Raw genomic sequence first — 16,961 nt, forward strand, 5'->3', positions numbered from 1 at the left:
CCAGGCGGAGATGACAGAGCTGGTGGTAGGGACAGAAATAGTAACAGTGTCACTAACGGGTAGAATTAGAAAGATGTCAGCTTAAACCTTAACCCACCTATCTTTAGTCATAGGATGCTTCAAGTTTTAGCTACACTGTTTCCAGGCATAACTGAGGTTTTCCCCCACAAAGGCATAGACACATCTTTGGAAACATTGATGCTACTTTTTAGATGTGTTGGACCTGGGGATGCTGTTTGTTGCATTGTTTTTTACTGCATTGTTTTGTACTGCAAGAATCAGTGAAAGGAGTGGAAACATGATACCAACGGCCAGTTGTGGATGGGCACCCCAGCCAAATTTTTTTTAAGTGGTATTATTTCATTGTGGACCCCCTTGGTGTAGCTGTATCTTCTACTTGCCCATACCTCAATTATTCTGTCTGACAACTGACTTTTTTTTTTTTTATGTGTATGGGTGTTTTACCTGCATGTGTGTCTATGTACCACTTATATGCCTGGTGCCCTTGGAGGCCAAAAGAAAGCATCCAAACCTCTGGAACTGGAGTTACAGGTGATAGCCCCCAGATGAGTGCTGGGTGTTGAATGGTGGTCCTCTGGAAGAGCAACTAGTGCTCTTAATTGATGAGCCATTTCTTCAAGCCTTTAAACCTATCGAGCTTACCCATTGAAATGCTCCTTTCCTTTATGTGAGGGTGGGCAAGACGGGAGGGGTTTTTGCTGTGCATTCTTAGGTTTAAAATTTGGTTGCCATGACCAAAACCTGACGAACAGCAACCCAAGGGAGTCAGGGTGGGTGTGTTTGGGCTCACAGTTCAAATGGATTTTGTCCGCAGCAAAAGCTCGGAGCTAGGCAGGGAAGGCAATTGGTTACATTGTATCCCAAGTCAGGAGTAAGAGTGAACCGGAAGTAGGGCCAGGCTTTGAAACCTCCAGGCCCTGTCCCAGTAACCCACTTCCTCCAGCAAGACCCCACCTCCTTCAAGGTCCACAACCTTCACAGCAGCAACAGCAGCAGGTGGGCAAGTATTCAGACACATGATTGTGTGGGGGACATTTCCCATCCAAACAGGTAGCTTTAGTAGCAGGAAAAACAATGTGTCCAAACAATAAGAAAAAGGTAAAGAGCCACTGAAATCTACCTGTTCCACAGGTGAGGAAGCCAGCCTCCATAGAAGACTTCTCTAGTATACTGGAGGCCTGAGTGCCAGGCCTGGCTGTTATCCATAGGCCATGCCCCAGAACCCCCAGGCACTAATTTAAAATGATACATTTCTGGACCCCAGGCCAGCATATTGAATAAGACTTTCTGAGGCGGAACCTTGATTTTTATCATGGTCCCCAGAGGATTCTTAGGCCCAGATGTGCTTGGTGCTCATACCGCAGTACCGCCCGAGACCAAGCAAAAATATGGACCCAGCTTGGCTCATAGTAACTTAGCTGCTCCGCCAGGCTGGGCGACCATGTGGCATAGAACCCTTGTGACCCATCACTGGAGAAGTGAACTTTTCCAAATCTTTCACGTATGAGCACAATAATGAAGTTACTTCCCTGGAGACTGAACCGCTTTGTCCCAAGTATATAAAACCAAAGTCAAAACAGATCATTGCTAGCAGTACACGCCTGCCTGGCTGGGTTAGTGTCTGTGACAGCAGGAAGGTTAACTCCGGTGCAAGTTTTGAACTCTTTGTGGTTCTCTGAGCACCCTGCTCCCTGTGTCCACCTGCACCAGAGCTTAGCACCTTCCACTTAACATTTTTCAGCCACCACTCTGAAAACTGGGAGACGTTTGTTTGTTTCGGGCGGCTTACTACGGATGGCACCTGGCTGAGAATAAATTCATTTTTTGAAACTTGTTAGGTGCATGTAATTAACACTGAGAACGGTATTTAAAGGTGGCCTGAAGCTGGCAGTGCCTTACGGTGCTTGTCTAGCTTGTGTGAGGCCCCAGGTTCACCCTGCCGTCCCTGGGAGCGACTAAATCTTTTAACACTGAAACTGGGCACTGCTTTGAGTAGCCTTTCTGTCTGCCTTGAGAGAGAGAGAGAAACAGAGCAGATGGCTGGAGACGTGCCAGTGAAGGCGTGGCGTAGAGGTGATGGTGGCTTCCAAAGTGACTTCTCTAGAAAGTTCTAGAAAGGAAGCCTGGCTCTGCCATATTTATATAGGTTTGCACATCTGAGAGGCGCCTCTCCTCTGCTTGGCTGTGAAGGAGAATGTGGCCCTCCCTGGGCTCGGAGCGAGACTGCTTGCAGAAGAGGAAGTGGTCCCATCAGTCTAACATTGTCTTCAGAAGGTGCCCCACAAGCTACTGCATCCTCGGCTTCCCACATCTGTAATTTCCCTCTTCCGTTCCCTCCTCTTCTGCCTTAGAATCCTTCCTTTCAACTCTGGGACCCGGAATGTAGCCAGAGACACCATTTCTTTGTCCTACCCCACTCAGCCATCACCATTCCCACATTTCTTTTCCCATCGTACCCCAAACTAATTCCTCAAGGGAATATGGTGAAAGGATGGGTTTGTGTAGAGTAGAAACCAAGACTTTAAAATTTTTTATTCCATTTATTTATTTGCACACACACACACACACACACACACACGTGTGTGTGTGTGTGTGTGTGTGTGTGTGTGTGTGTGTGTGTGTGTGTAAGAGGACAACTTGGGAGAGTCAAGTCAGTTCCTTCCTTTTACATATGGGTCCGGGGGATGGACTCTGCTTGGCAAGCTTAGCAGTAAGCACTTTCCCCCACTGAGTCCCCTCACTGGCTCCAGACTTTTTATTATATTAAACTTGGACACGACAAGAGAAAAAATTTAGCCTCTTGGAAATTCATGTTCACAGGTAGCTTGTTTCCCTCTACGTATTTTAAAAATCAGGTGGTCCAAACGGAAACACATGAAATATGAACCAATGGCTGAGGGGTCACCAACTGGATCAGGCCCTCTGAGTGGGTGAGACAGTTGATTGGCCTGATCTGTTTGGGAGGCATCCAGGCAGTGGCACTGGGTCCTGTGCTCATTGCATGAGTCGGCTGTTTGAAACCTGGGGCCTATGCAGGGTCGCTTGGCTCGGCCTGGGAGGAGGGGACTGGACCTACCTGGACTGAGTCCACCAGGTTGATCTCAGTCTGTGGGGAAGGCTTTGCCCTGGAGGAGATTGGAATGGGGGGCGGGCTGGGGGGAAGGTGAGGGGGGCGGGAGGGGGGAGAACAAGGGAATCTGTGCCTGTATGTAGAACTTAATTGTATTGCAAAATAAAAATTAAAAAAAAAAAAAATCAGGTGGTCACATTTCATCCAGAATTGGCTTTAATGCTTCTTTTTGAATTTCTTTGGTTTTCCGAGACAGGGTTTCACCAGGTAGTCCAGGGTGGCCTTGAATTCACAATGCTCTCCCGCCCGCCTCCCTAGAGCCGGGACTACGGGTTTGTGTCCATACACACTGCCTGCATCAGCAGTCCTTGGTGCCTCTGTGCCCTGCCTTCCCTCATGCTCAGTCTCAGTCTCCCTCTGTTGTCTGGTTCACTTACAGCAACAGGCTTTGTAAGGACACGCATTGTGCCCGTCCTTTCTAATCCCTAACAAAGAAGTGACTCTGGTGTTTTTCTTTCTCCGTATAGAGAGGTCATTCACAATTCCAAAGAAGTGCTGACTTTGTTGCAAGAAAAAAACCCTGCCTTTAAGCCAGTTCTTGCTGTTATCCAGGTAAGCGCTGACCATGGTGCTCTCCTACTATTTTATGGTGCAGTTTAGCAAATACTTAGGAACAGAGACCAGACGTATGTCCTGTCAAAGCAGTGGACTCAGTGGCAAGTGCTGTTGTGTGTACAGGTTAGACACTGCCCTGCTGGAATCACTCAACCTTCTGAGATGCGCGTAGGTGGCACATTGAGGTCAGGAGGTAGACACCCACATAAATCACAGGACACAGTAGATACTAACCCCTATGCACTTAGGAATACTTAGCAAATACGGCTTGCAAGTCAGTCCTTTCTCATTTCTGGGGAAGACAGATAGGTAACGTCAGGTGCATATTAATGTTTTACAGCCCAAGTGTCAAAAGTCACGAGTATGTCAGAAGAATTTGCATCCCGTGTTTATTCCTTGGCTGCGGCCCCTTAGTCCTGAGCTGCAGTTGGCACTGTGTTATTGGCATCCCTGTGTGGTGACAGGTGCAGGAAAATAACAGGATGGGCCAGGCCTGGAAGCAATTCAGCCCAGTAGTTGGCCTGTTATGGTGATGCTTGGCAGGATGTTCCAGTATCAGAATAGCAGCCTGCATGGCGGCCAATGGTACCTTGGTTTGTGAGACTATGGAACTGTGTTCCATGTGACCTGCATCCTTTGGAAAGCTTCCACATCTCCCCACAGCAGGGGAATTGGTTTAGGAACTTGGACTTCTTGGGAATCTGGTTCCATGTAGCCATTCAGCCTAAGTACACAGACACAAACTTCCAAACTCCTGTCTTTGGTGTTTCACAGACAGTGATGCTGGCTATGATGATGTCATCTTTATATGCCCCATGTCTTAGTTACTTTTCTATTGTTATGACCAAACACCATGGCCATGGACGCTTGTAAAAGGGAGCATCCGGTTGGGGTTATGGTTTTAGAGGTTTAGAGTCTATGACAGAGCAAAGGCATGGGGATAAGGGCAGCTGGGAGAGTACATCTTGAGCCTCCACTAGGATCCAGAGAAACACACTGGAAATGATGCAAGCCCACCACCAGTGACACACCTCCTCCAACAAGGCCACACCCCCTAATCCTTCCTAAACAGTTTACCAACTGGGGACCAAGTATTCAAACATGTGCCTGTGAGGCGGCATTCTCCTTCAAACCAGCATATCCTGTAACGTGCAATCTGTCACTTTTTAAATGATGTAATTTGTAAGTCCAAGAAATTAATATGCACGTAAATCCCAGCTGTTAGCCCAATTTCCAAAGGCAATAAGAGTCTTTTCTGTATTTTTTCTTATCATCTTTGTATTCGGGTCACTTGTGTTCATTGTATTCACAAACATGATCTCTGTGTTGTGGTTGGTATACATTGTCAAGGTATTTTCATGCTGTGACATTCTCCCTTTCCTCTTTTGCCCTTAGGCAGGTGGTGATAGCTTGATGCAGGAAGTAAACCAGAATTTGGCCAAGGAGGTGAGAACGGGTCATTTTAGCAATTCATTAGAATTCCTAACAGCATATTCTCTTGTGGTGACAGAGAATCTTGTGTTCCTTTTCAGGCTGGTCTAGACATCACTCACATCTGCCTGCCTCCAGACAGCGGAGAGGATGAGGTAATGTCAGCCTAGCTCATTTCCTTTCCTCATCGGGCCTATCAGCCTCTTACGGAGGGGTGGGTGCAGGCTCAGCCTTCTCCTGTGGCTGAGTTTCCAGGGGAAAGACATCTGATCACCTCTCTCCCTTCCGGTTGGTTCCTACTGAAGACAAGCTAGGAAATCATGTCATTGTAGCTGTTCATTCACTGGAGAAGCAGCAGCGTCTCATGAGAAAACTGTTGGGCTGGGGGTGTCGGGAGACTTGGCTCTGGTTTTGCAGCATCTTGGACCTTGGACCATTCCTTTGGCATCTCAGGGTCACCATAGTCGTATTGATGTGATGTCGGAACAGGACAGGGTGATCTTCAAGGGCCTCTTTAGGCTTAGCATTCTGAGACTCCTTCATTGGCATTTTGGGGACCGCTGGTAGAACCTGCATCCTGGGCCACATCGCTCTAGTTGTGCCTGTCAGCATCACTCCCCGGTGCCATCTCAAGTGTGGGAGAAGCAGCCCTCATAAACATGTGACAGACCTGGACTGTGTGCCATGGTCCTGGTCTGGGGCAGGAGCCTTTGTGACTACCTTTCCTCTGGCTGGTTGTGGCAAGGAGGAGTAGATTAGGATTCCTGGGGTAGAAAACCTGAAATCACAGAATCCAGAATAACTAAGTTTGGGGTTTTATTTTGTTTGTTTGTTTGTTTGGGGGGTGTTGGGGGAAGACGTGAATGATGTTGGGGAATCAACAGTCACTTGCTAGGAAAAGCATCCCAAAGTCATGTGAAGCACAGCCCTTCCTTCCCACTGCTCTAGCGTCTCTGTGGAGTACCACCAAGTTGAAGATAACTTTCTAAGCAGTCTTATTAAATAAGAAACACAGAGCCAAATACAGGGGTGAAAGCCATAGAAATCAGAGAAATAGTGATAGCCACCAACTAACCTTAGCTCGCCATGTCCCAAGAGAACCAGCTGCTTCTTGTCTAACCTGTGCCTTTATTGTCTTGCTGTTCTGCCTTCTCATTGGCTCTTAGCCCAGACACCTCACTTCCTCGTCACTGCCTCTGTCTATACAGACCCCCAGATCTCTATGGTTGGTGCTGGGATTAAAGGCGTGGGTCACCACGCTTGGCTGTGTCCCTGAACACACAGAGACTCTGCCTGCCATGTGATCATATTAAGGGCCTATGCTACCACCACCTGACTTTTGTTTATGGCTGACTATGTCCTCTGATCTCCAGGCAAACTTTATTTATTAACATACAAATAAAATATCAACACATTTCAGCACAAATAAAATATCACCATGGTGGAGTCAACTCTACCTGTCATGGTGATGTTCTCTCCAGGACCAAAAGCAACTCTACTCAATGTGTTCAAAATGATCATTGCTAGATACAGAGATGATTAGGGCAGGGAAAGACACCCAGCACATACCTCAGACTGCCAGTAGTACAGACCCTGTAGCACTGTGTGGCTTCTCTTTGTCTCATCTCAATCACCAGCATTGATGCTCTCATGCTTTGGCACGGTTACTCAGTAAAAGCGAAGTTACTTAAGCACTAACACTGTGAAGCTACCACAGCTGATCTGGGAATTCAGGTGACTCCTGAGTAACTAAGGAACGGGTCCCGCACACAAGTGTAGATGTGCTAGACAGAGGGCTGATTCCTGTCTGATTGGTTCTAGATCTCACCGTGCTACTCAGTGAGGTGCACAATTTCCAACTAATGAATTGTTTATTTCTGGAACTTTCCCTTGAGTGTCTTTTTGTTTCACAGTTGATGAAGAGCAACCAAAAACCTTAGAGTATGAAGTAACCTGCAGTCCCCTTCAGAGTTGGACAGAAGCGTTTTCTTTTCTAGGGAGGAATAAGTCTGTATGTGAGGAATGGAATGAGGGAGTGGCTTGGTGGCAATAGATCAGAGAATGTTGCTACCCAATGTAGACAAATTGCTAAACAGTCTTATTAATAAAAAAAAACTTGGAGCCAGAAATTGGGGTTAAAGCCTGAGAGAAATCAGAGGAATAGGAAAAGCCACAGCTAACCTCACCTACCACCTCCACAGCTTCCAAAGCGAGCTAATTCCTGTCTACTCACACTTATATGCCTTTCTGTTCTGTTCTCTCATTTGCTCTCTCAGCCCAGCTACATCACTTCCTCTTCCTGCCCAGCTCTGTCATTTCCTGCCTGCCCGTACAGACCTCCAGACCTCTATGGTTAGTGCTAGGATTAAAGGTGTGTATCACCATGCCTGGCTCTGTTCCCAGTGTGGCCTTGAACTCACAGAGATCCAGACAGATCCCTGTCTCCCAAGTGATAGGATTAAAGGCATGTGCTACCATTGCCTGACTTCTATGTTAATGTAGTGGCTGGCTTTTCCCTCTGATCCTCGGGTAAATTTTATTGGGAGACACAGTATATTAGGGGACACAATACATCACAACCCAAAGCCAGCCTGTTTTCAGGGGTCACTGTCTGCCTGTTCAGCCTGAGGGTACCCCGAAGTTCAGGCATCTGGAAGGAGAAAGCTTGACCAGAGGTTGCTTTCACATGCATTTTGTTTTGCTTGGTCAGTGGGAACCAGCCGCTGGACCAGTCACTGATGAGATGGGAGTGTGCTTTTGTGGTCTGTCTTTCTGTGTCTTTAGTAACTGTCATGAAGTGCGTCTGATCAAGACTCTATGTATGGGGAAAGATAATTCTTTGCTGTGCACAGAGGTTGAGAGTCTCCGCTATGTCTTTGTCCCAGCATCTCTGTAAAGGTCATTGTCTAATAAGGGAAAGGATGAAGGCAGACTCCTGCCTACACTCTTCCCTCCCTCTGAGGATCTTTTCAGCAAACCACAATTTTGCTCCTATCCCATCTGCTGCAACCGCATTGTCTGGCCAGACAGTGAAGGAGGCGGGGAAATGTGGTCTTAATGCCAGGAGGCCTTTAGATCATTTCTAAGGACGAAGGGAAGCTAGGTATTAAGCAAGCGGTTAATAAGGTATTTGCTAGTTATAGTAAGTACCAAATATGAAGGGCACCCACAGTAACAGAATGCAGGGAATTCAGAATGTAGGCCGGCTGTTTCCAGGACACTCACTGTGTGTAGTCACATTTTCATCTTCTTTAGATAGTTTCAGCTGTATAAACCTGGGCTAGCCGTGAAAACACTCTGAAGCCCAATCTGACCTCAAACTCATAATCCCCCTGCCCCAACCTCCCAAGTACCAAGATTATAGATGCACACCTAGCACACTTGGTTTGACAATTTTTTGATAAGGATTCATTTACCAACACCACCCCCCCCCACCCCCCCCACCCCCGCCACATACACACACTCCCTTTTTTTTTTTTTTTTCCTGGAATTTTTGATAAATGAGTATGGCATTATATTGAGTGTCGTAATTTATTAAGCTTTTTCTAATTCCAGTTTTGTTCTGTTTTGATTGGTTCTTCCCCCAGCCAATTCCTTATTTTATCCTGAGCTCTGCTTATATGTAACCTCTGGCCCCCCTCATTCTGTGACTCTTCACCCTGTTTGTTCCGCTTGGTTTTTCTTTACATTGTTGATCATTTTCAGAACTTACATTGTTATTGCTGTCAGGACTAGACTTGCTTCCCTATTAGCATAGGAGGTTTACCAGGGCAGTTTAGATGCCTTACTTAGAACTTGTACAAAGTAGATGCTTGGAACATGTTTGGTTTGTTTGGTTGGTTGGTTTTTCTAACTTGTGATGGTTGGGTGTGTACACATGAGTGCTGTGCCCAGGAAGTTTAGAGATCCTGGATCCCCTGGAGCTTGTGAGCACCTGACAATGGTACCTTAGAACAGAACTCGGATCCTCTAGAAGAGCAGCCAGTGCTCTTGGCTCTTAGCCATTTTTCCAGCTCCCTCCCAGCTTCACAGAATTTGTTTTGTTTTGATTTGATTTTTAGTAGTAGAACAAAAAAAAGTCATCACTCAAGGCACTTTAAAAATACATTGATGAAACTGGGTGATGGTGGTACACACCTTTAATCCCAGCACTCGGGAGGCAGAGACAGGCGGATCTCTGTGAGTTCGAGGCCAGCCTGGTCTACAGAGTGAGTTCCAGGACAGACTCCACAGTTACACAGAGAAACCCTGTCTCAAAAAAACAAGCAAGCAAACAAACAAAATATAAATATATGTGAAATATATATATGTATATGTATGTATGTATGTATATATATATACACACACACACACACACATACATACATGTGAAAACAGCCAACCAGGAACGCAAGTCTCTGCTCTAAGCCTCAGTGCTATGTGATGCCAGTGTTGAAGCCTCTTCGTTGGTCTGCTATAAGCCTCTTAAGTCCTCTGAGGTTGGTGGAAGCTACTGGTGTGTTGCTAAGTTCTAGTGAATTTCATTTGGTAGTTAAAGGACGTTAGATTAAATACATAAGTGAGCAGCGAATAGCTATAAAAAGGATTAAAGATAGCCCAAGATAATTTATCCCCGGATCTCTAACATTCCAATGAGCCACAATCATGAAGTTCTAACCAGCCTTGCAGAATCTTTCACATTCTGTTACTCCCCCACCCCCCGAAACTTCAGTTCACAGCTGAATGAATGAGACAAATTTTCTTTCTGTACCAAATAGCATTTTCCTTCCCTACCAGATGGTAGTAATAACACAGATATTTTTGCCAAGCAATAAAATAAAAATGGTAAGGTGACACTTCCTGTGAGTGGGACCCACATACGTGAGTAGGAGTCTTCCCATTTCTGAGTCAGTGGTTTTGTGAAGTGAGACGAATCAGTCTCAGTGCTTGAGCGTTAGAAGAGGCTTCTGGAGTGCCACTTGGATCCAGTGAACCACAGAGCCTGGGACACTGGTTGGAGTCATTGCTGGGAAACCTCTATTGAGCACGTGATGTCTTAGACCCAAAGGCGCCATTGGACCTGGGTCAGTCAGGGGCTTGGCTGTAGGCTTCCCAACCTCCCCCCAAACTGGTAGGTGTTTGACTTGAAAGTGGTCATTTGGCAGGGAGTTGTCTTCTGTCTGTCTAAACTGGAATAACAGGGAAGCTCTGGGGTTTTTTGTTGATGTTGTTTTTTAGCACATGGTAGGACCATAGGAACTATGAAGCTATTAAAAGCTTTATTCGTCCAGGTTTCTTTGGGGCTTCTCTAAGCTATAAAGAGGAAATGGACTCTTCACTGTGTTTCACACCAGAGTCTCCAACAAGGACTGAAGGTGCATCTTTAGGACTCTGGTTGCATAGGTGTTTCTGTGCACGTGCATACCTCAGCCAGAGGACAACCTCTTCAGTAGTCACCCACCTCTTCATTTTTGAGGCAGCATCTCTCATTGGCATGGAGCTCATCTACTAGGCTAGGCTGGCTGGTCAGGAAGTCCCAGAGATCTGCATGACTCCACTTCCCCAGTACTGCGATCACAGGTCTACACTACCAAGGCCAACATTTTTTGTGTGTGTACATTCCAGCTGATGTCATCAGTGGGCACACATGCTACCAACTCTGCCATCTTCCCAAGCCTATGTAGAAATCCTTTTTATTCCCCATCAGCTTTTTTTACTGGCTCTTTCTTTCACAAGACTAATGTTTTTTCTGTCTAGATCATAGATGAAATCTTGAAGATTAATGAAGACCCCAGAGTGCATGGCCTTGCCCTTCAGATCTCTGAGGATTCATTGAGCAACAAAGTTCTTGATGCTCTGAAGCCAGAAAAAGATGTGGATGGGTAAGAAAATATAAAAGAGAATAATCAATCTTATTGATGAGTATTGTCTGTGGTGATTTTTTTTTTCTAAATTTCTAATTTTTGCAAGTCTGTCAGTAATTAGTTTTAAAAAATTATTTTAGATAGCTTAGAAGGTTGAGAAGTTTTAAAATTTTGTGAACCAAAGTCATGTGTCTTGGAAACTACATGTCTTTTTGGAGCTAACCCTGCACTATCGTATCTACTCCACAGGCTCCTGTCTTTCTGACTCTTTGGCCAGTAATAATCTTCCCTGGTAATTTGACTAAACAGTGAAAGAAACCCTGGGACCTGATTCCATGGGAGCCCCAAAACCTCCTTTACTTTTAAACTGGTTGAAAAAAAAAAAACAACAAATGCTTTTATTAATAATATGAGTTCCTTTTTGGTTTTTCAAGACAGGGTTTCTCTGCATAGCTCTGGCTGTCCTAGAACAATCTCTGTAGACCAAGCTAGCCTTGAACTCAGAGATCCACCTGCCTCTGCATCCTGTGTGCTGTGGTTAAAGGTGTGTGCCACCCCTGCACAACTTATGATACCAGTTTCTAATTAAATTTTGAGTTGGGGGAAGGAACTGTGACCTGACCATTGGGTGTTTTGTGAGCTGCCATGGTATGATGTGAGTATCATAGGATAGTGAATGCCACTAGCCCATAGTGGAGGAGCATTGTGTTTGCTAGAGAGTAAAAGCTCCATTTTCTTTTTTCTTTTTTTGGTTTTTCGAGACAGAGTTTCTCTGTGTCGTTTTAGTGCCTGTCCTGGAGCTCGCTCTGTAGACCAGGCTGGCCTTGAACCCACAGAGATCCACCTGGCTCTGCCTCCCGAGTGCTGGGATTAAAGGCATGTGCCATCACTGCCCAGCTCTTTTTTCTTATATAGAAGCATGGGAAATACTTTTACCTGTAGACAAAGCAACAAGGGTGTATTTAGGATTATAAGGTTGTAAACAGATTTATAAAGTTAGACTTCTGTCTAGTGTATCCTTCAGCATCTGGACTGAGAGCTTCGTACCTCACTGAACTACACTAGTTTCTTCTACTCCATCCTTTCTTTATGACCAAGGGCAGACCCCAAACAAGGGTTAGAATGTTGTTTTGTAAGGGCTGGGGTGTTTGTAATTCAGTGGGAGAGTGTATGTAGGTAAGGCACTGAGTTCTCCAGGATGGAGATATGTATGCATGGATAGATTGGATGGTTGGATGGATGATAAAAAAAAAACCCTCCAATTCCATAATAATCATAAAGGGAGAAGTTGCTACTGTGGACCAGGAAGCCCCCCAGGTAGGAGGATGTAGTTTCAGACCTTGAGAATCAAACCTTCTGAAAACCTTCGTTCTGTTACTAATCTGGCTAGAGCACATCACCTTGGCAAACGGTTTAAATTCTTTGTTCTAGATTTGAGTGGAGAAAGGCACACAGAAACCACAGATAGCACGTTTGAGGTTCCTTGTTTTTCCTTAATTTCCCATGGAGATAAATACCAAAGCCAAGGAGAAGTCAACCTGTGAGTCTCTAGAGTGACAGACGGTCCTGAGCTCTGAAAGTAGACTGCAGCATGTCAGGGCGCTGCAGCCTTTGAAAGTGTTTCTGGAGGTGTGAAGTGCATCCCTGCATGGCCTCGTGCTGGGTCCTAGTGAGATTCCTGCACTGTTCTGAGAAGCAGACGTCTCTCGCCTGTCCGTCACTGGCGTGCTGTTATTTGGGACTGAGGCTGTCCTGTCGACACTGGCTGACTTGTGACTCACGTGTCCTTTTCCTCTCTGATCCAGGGTGACCGATGTCAATCTGGGGAAGCTGGCGAGAGGCAACGCCCCTGAGTGTTTTGTCTCACCTCTGGCCAGAGCTGCAGTAGAGCTTGTGGAGAAATCAGGTCTGGTGATCCCTCCTTCTGAAATGATCTATTCTGTGTATTGGGGTTTTCTGTCTGTCTGTTTGTTTTTCAGTGAGGATTTGTTGCTGCCAGATTCTAAATGAAGCATAGAAGAGAAATGCTATTTTCTACTTACTGCTCACTAGATAATTTTTTTAAAAAAATAATGACTTGTTGAAGTCCCCAAGTGTTATGCAATGTTGACTTTTCTCAGTTCTTATTTTGGGATGTAAATAAACTAATTGAAAGCATTTTCCCATAAATACAAATGAATGTTAACATCTTAAACATCAGTTTCTCTCAAGAAACAATCAAAATAACCACAGCAAAAATGTTTCCTGAGTCAGCAAACTTGTGACTCTATAGGTACACAGGTAAGTCTCACCATTAGAACTGACATGGTCAAGCAGGTGGATTTTGCGTAGAGCTCCCAGGGGAGATTTATTGGCAAGTGGGTCTGTTTCAGTAGCCAGCACCTACTTAAATTTTCTCCTTCTTCTTTTGACCACGTATTCCCGTGCCAGGAAAATAGAGACAGATGATTGATCTTTTTTGGTTACTGAATCTAATAATTACTGTGGGACAGCTCATGTCTTTAACGGCTTCCTGACTGAGAACACAGAAACTCAACTTTTCTCAGCCCCAGTTTGAAAACAAAAGAAGCAGGTGCCCCCGCCCCCCCCCCCCCCCAAGCATGCAGCAGTCAAAATTCCGAAAATGCATGTTGAAGTTCTATGAAAAGATGAACGTTCAAGTTGTACCTTGTAGTCAGCAGCCACTAATATGAGCTCTGAGATGGATCGGGGCATCCCATCATATAGGGCTTTGCCAAAAGTTCTTACAGGCCAATTACAGCTGGTCCTATATTTGTAAGGAAGTGTAGAAAGAAAATGAGCCGGAAGACTTAGAACCATAGGGCGGGAGAGGAGAATCCGGTTGGTTACAGCCCTCTCTCCTAGCACACAGTCAGCGCACCGTGCTGCTGAGCCAGCCAAGTTCTGGATGTTTGTTTTTCTTTGTCTGCTTTCATTCTTATTTCAATGACTATTTTATTTTGATCAAACCCACCTCTCGTTCCTCTCCAGTTCCCCTCAGACCCCGCCATCTCAATGTCTCTGACAATTTCATGTTCTTTAAGAAAAGAAAAACTGCCGGGCGGTAGTGGCGCACGCCTTTAATCCCAGCACTCGGGAGGCAGAGCCAGGCGGATCTCTGTGAGTTCGAGGCCAGCCTGGGCTACCAAGTGAGTCCCAGGAAAGGCGCAAAGCTACACAGAGAAACCCTGTCTCGAAAAACCAAAAAAATAAAAAATAAAAAAATAAAAAAAAATTAAAAAAAAAAAGAAAAGAAAAACTACTGAGTGCAATTAGTGTTGCCTAAACATAGATGGTCTGTGGCTTCTCAACCGGAAGTGGGGCCTGTGAGCCCCTACCCGTGCTGGAACATTGACTAGATTGGTCTTGTGCAGGCAGCCACAGGTCTTGAGACTTCGGGAGCAAGGCTGTCTGTCACGTCTAGAAGATACTCTTCTGCAGCACTCCTCCCTGACCTGTGTGTCTTATCATCTTTCCACACCCTCTTCTGAGATGTTGCCTGAGAAAAGCCACATTTTAGCTCAGTGGTAGAGCGCTTGCCTAGCAAGCGCAAGGCCCTGGGTTCGATCCTCAGCTCCGGAAAAAGAAAAAAAAAGGATGTTCTTTCAGTTAAAGCTATCTGGGAGGAAGTTTCTGAGGTGTGATTTTTTTAATACTGAGTTTGCATTGGTTGGTAGGAGTCACGCTGGACGGAAAGAAGGTCCTGGTGATCGGGGCTCGTGGGCCCTTGGAAGCTGCCCTGCAATACCTTTTCCAGAGGAAAGGGTCCATGACAATGAGTTCCCCGTGGGCAACACCTCAGCTCCAAGGCAAGGTAGGTCTCACATGCGACTCTACAGCTTTGAACGCCTATAGTAGAAAAAAAGAAAGGCTGGGAGTGTGTACCGTGAACACTGAACGGGAAGTTGGAGGAAAGATGAGGGGGTGATCGGAAGGATGGAGATAATGAAAAGCAAAGCCTGTCACCGTGGCTCATTCCGACACGACAGTCCCAGCATTTGGAAACCTGAGGCAGTAGTTCAAGGCCAGCCTGGGCCACAGATGAAACCGTATCTTAAAAAGAAAACAAAACAAAATAACAAAGAGCCAATTTATTAATGTGAAAACAAATGTCTATGAGAGATAGTTAATAGAGCCTAAAGTTGGTTCTTGGGAAAGATTAGAAAACAGACACAATTAGCCAAAGTAAGACAAAAAGAGCTCCAGCTATAATCAGAAAGAACAGGACCCAAAGACTGTCCTAGTTTCAATTCCGTAGCTGTAACAAATACCCTGACAAAAGGCATTTTAGAGAAGGGGTTGTTTCCCTGACTTACAATTCAGATTGCAATCCATCACGGTGGGGAAGTCAAGGCAGGAGCAAAAGCATCGAATGCACAGTCAAGAGCGGAGGGAATGGATGCTTGGACCCTTGCTTGCTCGCCTGCTGCTGGCTTTCTCTTCTCACACTGTTCGGGACCCCCTCCCCTTCCCTTCTGCCTAGGGAATGGTGCTACCTGCAGTGGCTGAGTCTCCCTACATTAAGACTACATTTAAAAAAGTGAAAAGGTGGTCACAGATCGGGAGTGTCTACAGCAAACATTTAGCTGGTGCTGGCTGTCTTGTAAAAGACTTAGTAATCAGTAAGACCAAAATAATCGATAGAAAAACGGCAGATGGCCATTCATGGGCATGTGGCGATTCAATGACGTGTGAAAAGCTGCCCAGCTCCTTAGGATTTGTGCTCACCAGCCATGCCAACCATAAGTAAATAGTGACAAGTAGAGATATTGACAAATTTGTAAAAGTACAGGAGGTGACATATTGCTGTAAAGACTTCAAAGTAAAATAAGCCCTTTGGAAAGTCCTTTCATAGAGTTGAAGGTACTTTTTTGACCCTGGCATTTTCCTGTCTGCATATATCATCGACAAATTCCTGGACATACAAACAAGGAGACATGGTCAGGGGTTTGGGGAGATAGCTCAATAGTAAAGCAATTGCCTAGTATGCACTTGGCCGTAGCTACAATCCCAGCACACAACAAAACAAAAGGGAAACACACACACACACACACACACACAAACACACACACACACACACAGAGAGACAGAGAGAGAGCACAGCATGTGTGTGACACAAAACAGGACCTTTGAAGAGGGGTATGGGGCAAGATGGGAAAGAGGAAGTCCAAGGGGACTCTCTTCCTTTTGCTTTTAATAGTAAAATTATTCTCGTTTTGTTTCTCTTCTTCAAAAGCTCAGCTTTGGGGTTGGAGAGATGGGTTAATAGATAGGACCACTTGCTGTGCGTGCGTGAGGAGGACGTGCGTTTGAAACTTCAGCACCATGTAAAAAACTGGACATGGTCACATGCACCCATAACCCCAGTGCCGTGGTGGTAGTAACAAGAGGATCTTGTCGGCTGCCAGCCTCGGTACAATTCATAGAGACCTTGTCTGGAGGGAATATGACAGAGAGCGATGGACCAGAACAGGTAGCCCATGTTCCCCTAGGGCTGGATATGAGTGTGGATGTACATGTGCGCACACACACAAACACACAATTAACACTCACCTTGGAGTACTAGAGAAAGGAAATGGGAAACAGCTAGCATGGGAATTTCTGTGGTCCTTGCCATGACTTTGAGAATGGAGGAAGGCAGTGAAGAGCCTTCCCCCTTCACCTTGGGAGGGAGAAGCGAATGAGGTGCCTTCCTCCCCCTGCTAAGGACTTCTCTCCTCTCCATCTCAGTCCTGTTCCTGTCCTGCTCTCTCTCTCTGCTTTCTCTCCGAGCCAGGCTTAGGTATTCACCCCAGTGGGAGCACTTCTAAGACCGTTAGTTTTCACTGTGCGGTGAAGAGCATCACATCACATTCTTCCCAGACTGTGTGATGCCAAAGGAGACAGTTGGTCGATGGGAAGAATTAGCAGGCTACCTGGCTTGGGATTAGGGCTCAGTGGGCTGGAACAATCAATCTTTTAATTCTCTATCTTCGTTCCCT

General features: G+C 45.7%; 1 protein-coding gene across 1 annotated transcript in view; it reads left to right on the forward strand.

Moving 5' to 3' along the window:
• Nucleotides 1-16,961, forward strand: part of Mthfd1l (methylenetetrahydrofolate dehydrogenase (NADP+ dependent) 1 like) — a 189,338-nt gene that overhangs the window by 3,600 nt on the left and 168,777 nt on the right. The window contains exons 2-7 of the mRNA XM_059272782.1: nt 3,619-3,703; nt 5,102-5,152; nt 5,239-5,292; nt 10,874-10,998; nt 12,786-12,886; nt 14,658-14,794. Coding sequence (XP_059128765.1) covers nt 3,619-3,703; nt 5,102-5,152; nt 5,239-5,292; nt 10,874-10,998; nt 12,786-12,886; nt 14,658-14,794 — 553 coding nt within the window. The remainder of the gene's footprint in view (nt 1-3,618; nt 3,704-5,101; nt 5,153-5,238; nt 5,293-10,873; nt 10,999-12,785; nt 12,887-14,657; nt 14,795-16,961) is intronic.

Source organism: Peromyscus eremicus, chromosome 8b (genome assembly GCF_949786415.1).
Source record: "Peromyscus eremicus chromosome 8b, PerEre_H2_v1, whole genome shotgun sequence".
Lineage (NCBI taxonomy): Eukaryota > Metazoa > Chordata > Mammalia > Rodentia > Cricetidae > Peromyscus > Peromyscus eremicus.